General features: G+C 42.0%; 1 protein-coding gene across 2 annotated transcripts in view; it reads left to right on the top strand.

Annotated features, from left to right (window-relative positions):
* Positions 1 to 13,640, top strand: part of atrx (ATRX chromatin remodeler) — a 43,315-nt gene that overhangs the window by 15,100 nt on the left and 14,575 nt on the right. For both annotated transcript variants that reach the window (XM_039812936.1, XM_039812937.1), the window contains 13 exons: positions 1,954 to 2,095; positions 2,231 to 2,340; positions 3,267 to 3,413; positions 5,790 to 5,967; positions 6,188 to 6,325; positions 6,418 to 6,593; positions 6,685 to 6,802; positions 7,775 to 7,905; positions 8,159 to 8,253; positions 8,387 to 8,526; positions 10,100 to 10,250; positions 10,400 to 10,500; positions 13,510 to 13,618. In XM_039812936.1, the coding sequence (XP_039668870.1) occupies positions 1,954 to 2,095; positions 2,231 to 2,340; positions 3,267 to 3,413; positions 5,790 to 5,967; positions 6,188 to 6,325; positions 6,418 to 6,593; positions 6,685 to 6,802; positions 7,775 to 7,905; positions 8,159 to 8,253; positions 8,387 to 8,526; positions 10,100 to 10,250; positions 10,400 to 10,500; positions 13,510 to 13,618 (1,736 nt within the window). The remainder of the gene's footprint in view (positions 1 to 1,953; positions 2,096 to 2,230; positions 2,341 to 3,266; positions 3,414 to 5,789; positions 5,968 to 6,187; positions 6,326 to 6,417; positions 6,594 to 6,684; positions 6,803 to 7,774; positions 7,906 to 8,158; positions 8,254 to 8,386; positions 8,527 to 10,099; positions 10,251 to 10,399; positions 10,501 to 13,509; positions 13,619 to 13,640) is intronic.

The raw sequence follows: 13,640 nt of genomic DNA, 5'->3' as shown, positions 1-13,640 counted from the left end.
AGTGGACCAAACAAGCGTACCGAGACCTGCTTGAAGAGGTGGTCTCGGTACGCTTTCAATCGAACTCTGGAGTGGTTCGTTTGTGGTGAGAACGTGATCCGTACTCGAAACGCACCAACAAAGATGTACTCCGCAAGTCTGAGCTAATGTCTCCTGTAGTCAGGTGTGTTTAGCAATCTGCGATGCAGCAACCTGTAGCAGCTTGCAGTGTTTCTCTCACAGAAATAGACTGCAGTCAAGCTTGCCGTCTGTCACTCGTATCTCTGTGGTCAAACCAGCTGCCGCTAAAATTGGAGACAGACGCCGGCAGAGCGAAGGAGGAGTCAGGACCTTCTTTCTGTATTTACTTTCTTGCTCCCTCCCCCAGACATATCTGACCAATAAGAGGGCTGGACATTCTTGCCTGATTTGTAATGACACATTTTGGTACACTTGGATTTTTCCAGGTGTGAAACCAAACCAAACCGACCGAGGGCAAATTGCTTTAAAGTTTACTACCTCACCAACTGATTCGGACCAAAGCAAACAAATTACAGGTGTGAAAACGCCCTAAGTCTTCTTTCGTGTTCATTAGCAGAGTTTAGGAGAGAACTAATACAGTATATCTCGCACTTGTATAGATAATAGATGGGATGAACTTTTTGACACACTTGCAGAATTAGTTATATGATGAAATTGTGTATTCCCAGGATGTGGAAAACTACCGTAATTTCTCAAATAAAAACCGGTAGTCAATTAAACGCCGGGCCTCTGATAGTGGCCGGGGGCGTGGTCAACACAGACAAATAAAGTCCGGGGAAAAATGAGTGTGGATAATCTCCTAAATGTCTTTCATATAATAAGTAAAAATAAAATTCAAGTTCATCGTAATGTACATTTCTACCAATTTAATTTAACAGATTCAACAATATATTCCTTTTTTTTTTCCACACTTAGTTTTTCTGGATTATGGTACTCATGTAAAGTATTATTGTCCTACCGATATTTTAGTCAGTGCGGCTGGATGTGTTACTCAGCCAAGTGTAGTTTGTAGTAACGTACAGGGGCCAATAGATGGCAGTAGCTACATCGGATGTAACACGGGTCTCATTTAGTGCTAGCAGAGAATGATGGGCTCTGGTGCTAGTGACTGACTTTTCAACAACTTATTGAAAACAAAAAGAGTTTTAAAGTATGCGGAGGAAAACTCGGGTGAAAAAGCTGCGAGACATTTCGACGTTGACCCCAGGGGAATCCGATACCGGAAGAAACGGAAGGATGAGCTGACAAGATTAGCCGACAAGAGCAGAGCACGGCTAGCTGGAGGTGGGAGGAAAAAAGTTAGCCTGGAGCTAGCACGCCAGTATCTGATTACCGTCTGTAACTTTAATCAGATACAGCGTGCTGCAAACCAGCAATGTGTTTTACGAAACTACTGTATTATCTTACTGTAGCTACCAGCAATACCGTAGTACCTGTATTTGAAATAAATACCCGGTACATTTACAGGGTTCAAACTGACACAATGGTGGTGTTTGATAAATTCTGACCCAAATTGCTTTGTCGGCCTTCTGGCTGTTGTTGTTGTTGTTGTTGTATATGGTGATATTTTTGCAAATGTTTCTTTAAAAAAATAATGATCTCTGTCCACTGGAACTGCTATGGCTTTTCATTTAAAACGGTTTATTTAAAACAATTATACTTATCAAACAGATGGAATTAGAAATAAAGGCCTGCCTCTAACCAAAGCCCACTTCAAATAAAAGCCTTACCTTACCTTCTGCTGTTCAGATAAATAAAGGCCCCGGTTTTGATTTGAGGAATTACGTTATCGGACACTTTTTGAAAAGTTGTAAAAGATATTTCTATTTAGGTAATACCTGATTTACTTTTTATTATTATTATTATTATTATTATTATTATTAAACTGATGTATGTTTGTGTGACTCCTCTCTATCTCTGATCCTTCTTCAGACGATTGTAGTGGAGGAGTCTTCCCAGATGAACTGTCCCATCACCACCAAGCTAGTGCTAGATGAGGATGAAGAGACCAAGGAGCCGCTGGTGCAGGTGCACAGGAACCTTGTCACAAAGCTCAAACCTCACCAGGTTGACGGTAAGGACAATGGGAATTTGGTCACAAAACAATCAACATGGCTGAACTGCAATATTAGCCAACATGAACCTGCATGTGAAACACCGAGATGCTCCTAGCTAATGTTGGCCCCTCTGTTTTTGTTTTTTGTTTCAGGGGTGCAGTTCATGTGGGACTGTTGCTGTGAATCTGTGAAGAAGATCGAGAAGTCTCCTGGCTCCGGCTGCATCCTCGCCCACTGTATGGGTCTGGGGAAAACTCTGCAGGTATGCAGAAGAGAGCAGCATGCCTGTCTGGGGTGACAATTACCCTAAATCTGTGCAATACAGAAATAAGGAAAACATGAATCTTAAAGATTCAGTTTCTTTTGAAGTGGGGTTGTATGAGGTTTTTATCCATAGTCAGTGTATTACCTACAGTAGATGGCGGTCGGCATGCCCCCAGTATGGAGAAGCAGTCAGGAATGCCGACATGAAAGCTAAGTAATGTACTGCTGAGGACGGGGGCAGCAGCAAAGTAATTTCTGTCATTGTGTGACTTTGGTGAATCTGAACTAACCCTTTAAAACACTAAAGTCGCACAGAAATGCAAACTGATCGAGGCAGCTGTAGACCAGCAACTCTTGTGTTCTGCGAGGCAAAATTACGGTTTTTGTCAAAAGGAGTCTGGTGGCTTTGAATAGAGCATATATGGATTTAACCGCTTCAGTTCCCTGTTTTGAAGGGGCTGTCTGACGGCAAGGTAAAGGGGTGAAAATATTCTAAATATAGCTTGCACTTAAGCTGTTAATAATTCTTTTAGGTGGTCCTTTTTGTAGGTGGCTTTAAAAACAAATGTTTTGCTGCTGCCCCATCCTCAGCAGTACATTACATCCGTGTCGGTAGCCTGCTCCTGCCTGCTTCTCCAAATTGGGGACTGGCTGACCGCCATCTACTGTGGGTAATAAACTTGACTATGGATAAGTACATCTAATAACATACATGCCATTCTTGTACAAACTGTGGCAATCTGAGCCTAATACAAAATGTTTTAGATGTCAGAAACCTGTGATAGTGCATTAAAGAACTGTGAGAATTTTATATGAAAACTGCCATCTTAAGCCTGTTAAACCCTGATGAGTTAATCAGTGTCTGCAGACCTGTGTGGTGTCATCCTGTTAGCCATGTTTAACGGTTCTGTTTTTGCCCTGTAGGTGGTGACATTACTTCACACTTTGCTGCTTTGTGAGAAGCTCAATTTCTCCACAGCACTGGTGGTTTGTCCCCTGAACACTGTCCTTAATTGGCTCAACGAGTTTGAGAAGTGGCAAGCAGGAATGAAGGATGACGAGAGTTTAGAGGTAGGGAGTTGCTTTTTACCTCTTTCACACACATGACCAGGGTTGGACCAGGGTTATCTGACCAATGTTCAACCCTCCTTTTGGCAATTCAAACCAAGCCAGTCAACAAGGGTGGATCCCTGGTCACGACAATTGAGATACGAACTGGATCACAACCTGAAAGCGATGCATTCCAACTACCTTACGTGTTGGAAATGGCCCGATCATATTCAGTGAACATCTAATGTTGTTGCATACTCCAGTCCAGCTGTACACCATCATAACTAATGGAGACGGATGTTCTTTTCTCTTCCTCTGCATTTCATTAATTGCAGGTGAATCAGTAAACAAGGATGTAAGCTACTCTAGTATCTAGGGCTGTCCCAAACGATTATTTTTTCAATTATTCGACTAATCTAACGATTAATTTTTTGATTAATCTAATGATTAATTTTTCAATTAGCGATTATTGCCCTCAATTACTCAATTATTAACAATTTACACAAATCAAATTTCAATAAGGTTGAAATCTCTATTTAACACACTGCACTGTTCAAGTAAAATAAATTTTTTGTGCAACCTGAAGCCAGATGTAGAATATCAATCCAACAACAAAATAAAGTCACTTTCAGGAGGAATACAAAAATAAAAACTTAAAGTAAACAGAGCAAGTGCAAAAAAATAGCCTGTATTTGCTTTATTTAACAGTAGGTAAAATAATGAATAAGCTCTTGGGGGCAACAACATTTGGCCTAATCATAACTGGCCTTGCAACCCAAATGCCAAGTTTTTGTTTCCAGCTCTTTGTGGCAAGTTATGTATACAGATGAATACAGTCACTATATTTCAGAAAATAATCTACCTGCACCGTTAGTCTGCTGTGCATTGATGTGATTGATCTGCTGATACGGTAGATCTCAGACCTTCTGACAGACACAGAGCCCCATTTGAGATTCTGGTCTGTCTCTGAATGACACAAAGTTTAGCTAGGGAAGTGGCTGTACGCTGCTTTACATCGGAGGTGGAAATCCGAAACTAGCCTACGGCAGAAATACACGGAGCACTTCCTTTATAAACCTGAAGCTGCACGGACGCTGCGCTCCTCATCTCTATTTTTACAGAGAGAGTGGACACTGAAGCGACGCACAGGTCTGCCCGCAGGCAACGGCCGGGGGCAGCGCCTGCACACCAGGCCGCCGGATGGTGTTGCTAAGAACTTGCAATGTACAACTATTATCAGACCGGCCCTTCGCGGCCTCGAAACACTACTGGCCCACCGGTCACTGGACCGTCGACCTGACAAAAAACTGCATGTAGGCGGAGGAGCTCGGCTCGGCTAGCTTCAGAGCTAAGGCGGGGCTACAGATTAGGTGTCCCTAGAACCCGCGTATCCAACAGTAGTTCCGCATTATTAGTTCTGCATTACATTAATTAATTAGCACGCAAGTTTTATTTAATTATTTTATTTAGTGACGCGTCGACGCAAATTATTTGTGTCTACGCATTTACGTAATCAATGACATCTACTATGTCGACGAATCGTCCCAGCCCTACTAGTATCGATTAATGACCATTTTAAGACGAGGGAAGATGAACATTTCCTTGTTTGATATCATTAAAAGTAAAGTTAGGCTTTGCTGTCGGCTTTCCTGATTTTTAAAAAGACCGAGAGATTGGCGCGAGCCAGCGGCCACACTGAACTGCAGGCTGCAAACTTTTTTTTTTTTTTTCTCTCAATTTCTCTCTCTCTCTCTCTCTCTTTTTTTTTTTTTTTTTTTTTTTTTTTTTTTTTTTTTTGACAGAATTAAATAAAACTTATGTTAATATGTTTACAATTAACGCTGGGTTTTCACAGGCAGCTCTGCAAAAGTTGACATGGAGTCACCTTTGGAGAATGGGCAGAGAGCGGTGAACATCTGGGCACTTTCAAACTGTCAGCGGACTTCGCTCATACGGCTGTTCTAATAGGGAATTAATTGAATCGCTCCACTCTTCTGTTGCTGAAGCTGCCTGTGAAAACCCAGCGTTAAGCACAGTGAGACAAAATCTATTGTGTATGTTTTTTGTTTTTTTTTCCCAAAGTGTGCGGCGACCTGTAACTACTGTGACCCCCCCCTCCCATTTCCAACCAGTCACATAGTTTGTCCCTTTCCCAGTTGTTAGCGACCCTGGTTGTGTGAAATTTACATTGAAATCAACCCTTGTCTGACCCATTCGGGAAACACAAAGTCAACCCTGGTTCAAACCTGGTTGAGCCCTTGGTGTGAAAGGGGTATTTGTAATTGTTCCAAGTAGTTTCTATTTGACAGCTGTGCTGTTGTTTGTATTCTCTGTGCATTTATCACACCCCTGATTTATGGCCTCTTTTTTTATCAATGTCTATCTTGTGTTTACCAGGTATCTGAGCTGGCCACAGTTAAGAGGCCACAGGATAGAGCATACGCCCTCCAGCGATGGCATGATATGGGTGGAGTAATCATCATCGGTTACGAAATGTACCGAAACCTGACGCAGGGCAGGAACATCAAGAGCAAGAAGCTCAAAGAGACCTTTCAGAAGACACTGGTAGATCCAGGTACAGACAGAGACAGGGCTCACGTAGTAGGAGCTGAAAAATAAATAACAAGATTTGTGCCGTAATGTTGTAATTTTTTTTAAATAAAATTGGTATTGAAAATAATTATCGTTTAGGAACTGTTATCGAAGTCCAGGTATTGGTATCGAACATTTTTGATTGATACCCAGCCCTACTCCCACCTGTAATGACCTTTATTTTTTTCTTTTACTTTCACCAGGTCCAGACTTGGTGATCTGTGATGAAGGACACATTCTAAAGAATGAGGCGTCTGCTGTGTCCAAAGCGATGAATTCTATCAGGACGAGGAGGAGGGTTGTGCTGACTGGAACACCTCTGCAAAACAACCTTGTTGAATGTGAGACTGCCTGGTTATATAGAGGACGTCAATCCAAGATTTTGTGTGGCTGTGGATGTATCTAAAACTTGTGATCTTTGTGTCCTTACCAGATCACTGCATGGTGAACTTCATCAAGGAGAACCTGCTGGGGTCAGTTAAGGAGTTCAGGAACCGCTTCATTAACCCCATTCAGAATGGTCAGTGTGCCGACTCCACACTACAAGATGTCCGGATCATGAAGAAAAGGGCTCACATCCTCTATGAGATGCTGGCCGGCTGCGTCCAGGTAAAAAAAATTGCTACAACAATTGACTTGTTCTCTTTGACCTTCTTCCCTTTGTCATCTAAAAAGAGGGATTTAATTCTGCTTCCCACAGAGGAAAGATTACACGGCACTCACCAAGTTCCTGCCTCCTAAACATGAGTATGTGTTGTCGATCAGAGTGACCCCTATCCAGTGTAAACTATACAGATACTACTTGGAGCACTTCACAGGTGAGAACCATGCTTAACTAAACAGAAGCACAGGGTGTTGAGAATGGCAGTGCCCCTTCAAACTACTCTGATCTTTTTGGGTGTTAGGTGCAGAAGAGCCTCTAGGGGCTGCTAGCAGGGCTTTTACAGTGTCAGTTCTGATTGCCCAGACAGGGATTTAGACCAGTCATAGACTAGAATGAAATTCAATTGAGAATTCCACTGGAAAACGTGCATAGTCTAGGACTAGGCTAAATCCTTGTGCAGGAGTCTTGTTTCTCTTAAAAGTGCTTTTTGACTGGATATCTTTTACTTAGACAAGGGATAAAAAAAAAAGTACGTTTTTGTGCTGCATTGTTAAGTCGTTTAGTGGACTTTCCTCTCAGAATGTGGCCCAGGATGTGTGTGAGAGTGGCAGCTGGCAGAGTGCCGCAGGCAGGGTTTAAGCCCAGTTTCCCACGTCTCCCTAATGAAGAGCTCTGGGAGAGCGGGAACAGAGGGTGGGGGGTAAAAGCGGGGGATGTGGGGGCATAAAGAAAAGGGAAAGAAGTTTAGGTGGAGGAGGGGCCAGAGGTTTTACACCAAAAGTAAAAACAAAGTATAGGAGAGCTGGTATGTAAGAAGAGGAGTGATGGGGGTGTGGAGGGGTCAATGCAGGCCAACAAACAGCAGTTACATTAATATTTCAGCAACTGCCACTCAATTAAGTTCATAAATCCACTGATTGACCAGATCAGACTAGACAAGTTGTACTTCTGGATATTGCTGTTATAAGAATGGCTTATACTTAACTTGGTGCTTGGTATGATTTGTTTGTGTAAATACTGACTTTACTCCAGTTTGTCCATAGTCTGTTGGTTAGGGGCAGACATCAATGTTGCACTACATTTTCCACACAAGTCTGTATGTCTGAAGAGATTGAGGGCACGCTGTCAAGTTCATAATGCAAACACACATCCATCTTCCTCCTCACACTCTTTCCCTTGTATGCAGGTGTGGGGAATGCTTTGGAGGGGAGCCGTGGCCGCGCAGGGACCAAACTCTTCCAGGATTTCCAGATGCTCAGCAGAATCTGGACCCATCCCTGGTGCCTTCAGCTGGACTACATCAGTAAAGAAAACAGGGTAGGGCTGAGGAATATGAGATTTAACCACACTAAACACTAACTCAAAAACTGGAGATATATTAGTGTACACACTGCGGGAAAACAATAGAATTGTAGTGCTGACAGGTCACGCACTGAGGGGAGAACAACATGTATATTGCCACTGCGGCAAAATGTTTCCCTTGTGCATAATTTCTGCTACCCACGATCCAGTTCTGTGTTTGGTTTACCTATATCGTCACACAGACTTAACCTAGTGCGCTCTCTTGCAGGGTTTCTTTGACGAGGACAGTATGGATGAGTTCATCGCTTCAGAAACGGAAGAATCCTCCATGAGTATGACCTCTGAGGATGAGAGGACGAAAAAGTAAAATAAGATTTCACATCTATTATTCCTTGTTCTATATTCACACAGAAATGACCTCATTTACCTGCCCTTCTCTCTTGCATCTGTTACTCTCACTGACCCCGTCTCCTCCACCATTCCTCCTCCCTAATAGGAAAAAGAAGCAAGGGAAGGGAAAAAAGAAAGGATCTGATGACTCGGACAGTGATGACGTGGAGGTCATCAAGGAGTGGAACACCAGCTCTCGGGGCAGAAATGGAGAGGGTCGAGTTAGACCAGAGCCTGTAGAAGAAGGTAAGTTCCTCATACATATGGGAGCATTATGGGTAGTCGGTTGGGTAATAGAGGTCCAGGAACATCTGGGGTGATTTGCCTCTGCTCAGAATAATGACTCTCAAACGCAGACCAGGGGTGTCATGATTCGATTCAAGTTTTTATTAAATTAATTTTATTTATTTTTTTTACATTGACGGCAATGGCACAATACGAGCCACTAGATAGCAGAAGGGTATTTGCAACAACTTTTTCTCAAATAATTTTTTTAGTGGCACAATTGAATGGACCATTATTTCGGTAGATTTTCAGTTTGAAATCAAAATCGTGACACCCCTACTCAATCATATTTGAAAAACAAATGATGCCTTTTGACACTTACAATCATGTGTAATTATTAAGGATAGTAACTTTGTAGAGACAGTTTTGTGTAGCAAGCCTAATTATTTCAAGCTCAATGTTTTGTTCCTAGATGGACTGAAAAATATCAACTTTTTAGAATCAGAATTCACTGAGATGGGCAGCCAACGTTGTGAAAAATATGCCGACTTCAGGGACTAGTTTTATATGATGTCAATAAGCAGTGTAGGGTTGCAGTTGTCAGTTTTACGTAATGCCGTGGTATGAAAATGTATGGTTATAATACCATTTACAATTGCTTATGTACGGTATTGGGGGGAAAAAAGGGACACTTTTTACACAAAAAAAATGGTTTCAATTATAAATACAAAAAGCATTTGTTCAACCAAAAAAAACCTTCTGTTTTTATTTCTTTAAAGCCCAGTTCAGACCTAAAAAGCTTTGCAACAAGACAAAACATTTTTAGAACGTTGTAGGGAAAAGTTGAAGCGGTCTGAACTGGCCCGTCTCAGCTCGACTCAAGCCAGCTGACGGCGTCGCTGGTTTTATAACGCAAGGGACGTCACTTGTTTCGACAGCCAATAGCGAAGTCAGCTTGTAAAGTCTGCTACAAACTATAGTAATAAAATGATCCATTACCTTTTTTTTCTGTTAAAAATGGTCAACTAGTCGAAATGGCAGAGTTTTAGACAGAGGCTCAACGACTGCCCGCGAGCTTTAACTATGTTAAAACCAAAAATTTGAGCTGGCTTTGCGATGCTTTAGAGGTATTATTATTATATTATTTGCTGGATGTACAGTGCTGGGATAAATGTCAGGCATTCTCCTCCCCTTCCACTATCTATTTTGCAAGGGCATCGCCGTTTCATCCGGGGCTTAGAGCTGCCCAAGACGGTTGTGATTAGTTTAAAGAAATACAAACAAGGCAGAGCGTCTTTTTTTCCCCCCTTATCCCAGAATGATAAGCTGTGTAGCCAGACCATACTCCTGCACTGACACATCCTTGTTGAGATAGGTCTAGCTCTTTGAGACTTGTATATTATAGACATTGTATTATTATATCTATAATGTCACAGGAAATTTAATTAACAATTTTGCTTTGGCAACTAACATCTGCACATACTGCAGCTGTAACGTAGCAGAGGAACATGTAATAGTCTTTGTTAATGCTTGTTGTTGTGAGACTATACGGACTGTATAAAGACTAATGTGTAACTTTGTGTATCACAAACAGCTCGGCCCACTAGCTCAGCACCAGGGAGTCCAAATCCTGACTGGCACAGGGACTTTGTCACTGATGCTGACGCTGAGATCCTGGAGCACTCTGGAAAGATGATGCTCCTCTTTGAGATCTTGCGCATGGCAGAGGAAGTAGATGAAAAAGTGTAAGTGTGTCTGTAGACTACGTGCATTTAATATATTTTTGGCCCTTTCTGTTATGCAGTTGGTTTGTGTTAAAGTGGGTTAATTCAAGAATAGCCTGTAACTGTGGTACAGTGACACTGGTGTGTCTTCCATCCTCATCCGTCCTCAGGTTGGTGTTCAGTCAGTCTCTTATCTCTCTGGACCTGATCGAGGATTTCCTGGAGCTGGCTTGCAGAGCTAAAGATGAAGAAAAAGTCTCTCCATACAAAGGTACATTTCTTTATTGTAGTCTGACAGGGCCTTTAATTCACAAAGTTGTCATTTAATTCAGCCAACATGTCAATGTGTTAACTTGGGATGTACATTTTAAACAATTTCTTTAATCGATGGTCGAACAATACTGTCGCTCCGACCTTATCTGTCCATTTACTGCAACCGCTAAAATGCATTTATACTCTGAGCTGATGAGTATCTGTGATACTGTGATTCGTGTTGATTTAGTTGGAAGCATGTCATTAGAGTCCTGCTGTCTGACCAACAGGCTGCGTCCAACGACCAGCTGATTCTGTTCAAAATGCTAGTTTAGCGTTAGCATAGCTAAACCAAACAGCCACCCAACAACAACTCTGTGGAATTTACACAACTTTCTGCTTCGGAGTTTAGTATTGCTCAGTGAACAGAGCAATACTTTTCTGTGTTTTTTCGGAGGGCAGGGAGTTGTTTGTAGGGATGCACCGAATATTCGGCCACCGAAAATTTTCGGTTTTCGGCCGAAATACCTTTATCACCGAAACAATACGGCCGAAAATGTTGTGATGACGCAAACAGAAAACGCGACCTGCACGTGTGTCAGTACCCGATCCGTTCCACCTGCAAAGCGTCTCCTAAGCAAAGAGGTTGAGACGGACCACGGAGTGAAAACAATGAGAAGTGCTCTTAGAGTCTGTCAGCACACGTTTCACTGAGATCTATTCGGATCCTCTGCACTTCATCGCGACTGTACTTGATCCGCGTTATAAAGACCATTACTTGGATGCGGAAATAAAGCAGGGAGCACGAGAAATGATCCAGGCCGCGATGGATGCGGAGAACCCGCGAGGAGACTGAGACGGAGCAGCTCCCAGCGCAGGAGATCAGAGCGCAGAAACAAAGACTCGTCTCTCTGCACCAGATGAGGGGCATGCACCCTCGTTGTCTGATATGTTCAGTGAAATCCTGCAAGAAAGTGCCTCAATTAATAATAATAATAATAATAATAATAACAATAGGTAAGCTATTCTGTTCTTAGGCTACTGTATACTGTATGTGACTATCAGATTGTAGCCATATTTCTGCTAGATATTTTTTTAATTAAACTTTAATATTAATTTATACAATTGCAATGCCTTGATTTTAGTAAAGTTAGTACACAGTCATAGCCATAAATGCAATGGTACTAATAATTGGCTTAATTTCTTTCGGTGTTTCGGTTTCGGTTTTCGGTCTTGGTTTCCTCTTTTTTCGGTTTTCGGTTTCGGCCAAGAATTTTCATTTCGGTGCATCACTAGTTGTTTGTTTAAACTCTTTTTAATTTTGTCACCAAACACAACTTCAAAGTTAAGAGCGCCACCTAGTGGGTTTTTTAGAGTGCTTAGGAGCAAATTATGTAATTTGCTTATTTGCATATTGGTGACATGATTGCATAAAGCTTAGTGGTTGTTGGTTGCAGCGAGGGAGAGATCACTAAATCAAAACTTGGAGGAGCAGCTTATCACTAAAATGAGAATAGCTGGTCCACCTTAAAGTCCAGCCGTTAGTGAGCCTGTGCTGACGTTAATGCTAGCTGCATGGCTAACCCCCTTTACATTAACCAGCATGTAGCAAGCAATATACAGGAACTTGGCTTGGCTTTATCTCTTGAGGAGTTGAAGCATTTATTCACTGACAGATAAACTGTACACAGACTGCACTGCTACGTTCACAGCTATAAGACTACTGCTAACTTAATACTTACCGACACACACCTCTCTCTCTCTCTCTCTCTCTCTCTCTCTCTCTCTCTCTCTCTCTCTCCCTCCTACACACTCACTGGGGGCTGCTGCTGTTTGCGTAACATGCATAGCGTGCTGACTGTGATGTTGTCTGTGCCGTTGTGTACGCGAACCATCACACAGCACGTGTGTAGAAGACAATGGGCAGGCGCTTGCCCCGTGCGTTGGCTCGTCCAGATGCTCTCCACGTTGTTTATATGTCATGTGTTTAGGTGCTGCACAAAACAGCTAGGGTGCTGTCCTAAGCTGTATAATGGCAGCAAAAACCAAGAACTTTCACCCAAAGTAGAGTGTTACCGCACTTCTTCCGGGAGATCGTACCCGCTCGCCAAAGTTACATAGTGCGAGAACAGGGGCGTGGCGTGGGAATGACAGGGGCACCATTCTCCGTATTACAAGTCAGAGTAGCATCAAAATCATTTTGAAGCTGTTATTTTAAGGTATAGTTACATATTGTTGCTTTAATATATATATTTTTTCGATTTATCATTAATATTCCTAGTGTTGATTTTACTTCACTGAATGATTCTACAGTTGTCTGATCAGCATCCCTCTTAATGTTATGATTTAAAAGGCTGCTTTTGGTTTCATGATGTGCTAAAATCACAGAGCAATGTTTTAATATTATCCAGCTACTGACCTATGGAGCTTAAGGAGCACAGTTGTCTGTCTCAAGGTTTATTTTTGTGGTTTTACACTGTAGTCTTTGAACTAACTAAACTGTGTAAGATATAGAAAAATGATAACCTTAGCTTTGGAGAAGGCTGAAGTATTTTCATATGGAGATGCAGCTTTCACACTTGTAGACAGCCCACATGCAACATGTATTTTTGTACACGCTGTTGTGCTTATTACCCTTAAACACACACAGACACGTGCACACCTACGCTGGTTTAAGGTCATGTTCCTAATTAAACTTCAGCAGCTGTTTTTGCTTTCATTTTAAAATGATTAGACCTTGACTTTTTATTCCACAAAAAAATGTTTGCTCAAGGGTTTGTAATTTGTAATGAAAAGATCACAGTGCCGTAATTGGAAACATACTGAAATGTTGGTTATGAAGGCTGGTAGGGGGTTTGCCATCTTTAAGCCTAAACACAGCCGTCTATCTGCTTTCTGCTAATACCCAAACGTAGTCCTTTTGAAAAGGAAGAGGCCTATTTGACACGTGTTTTTTGAAGGTTTTGTGGAGCTTAAATGTAGATGTTGTATAGTCATAGCACATTTCTCAACTGTAACCTGTCTGAAGGTGAAGGCAAGTGGTTCAGGAACATTGACTACTATCGCCTGGATGGCTCCACCAACGCCACCACCAGGAAGAAGTGGGCTGAAGAGTTTAATGACATAAGTAATCCAAGGTAATATACTTTTATTTTACAA

This window comes from Perca fluviatilis, chromosome 10 (assembly GCF_010015445.1).
Source record: "Perca fluviatilis chromosome 10, GENO_Pfluv_1.0, whole genome shotgun sequence".
Lineage (NCBI taxonomy): Eukaryota > Metazoa > Chordata > Actinopteri > Perciformes > Percidae > Perca > Perca fluviatilis.
Note: the sequence above shows the minus strand (reverse complement) of the source record. Positions and strands in the feature narration are given on the sequence as shown.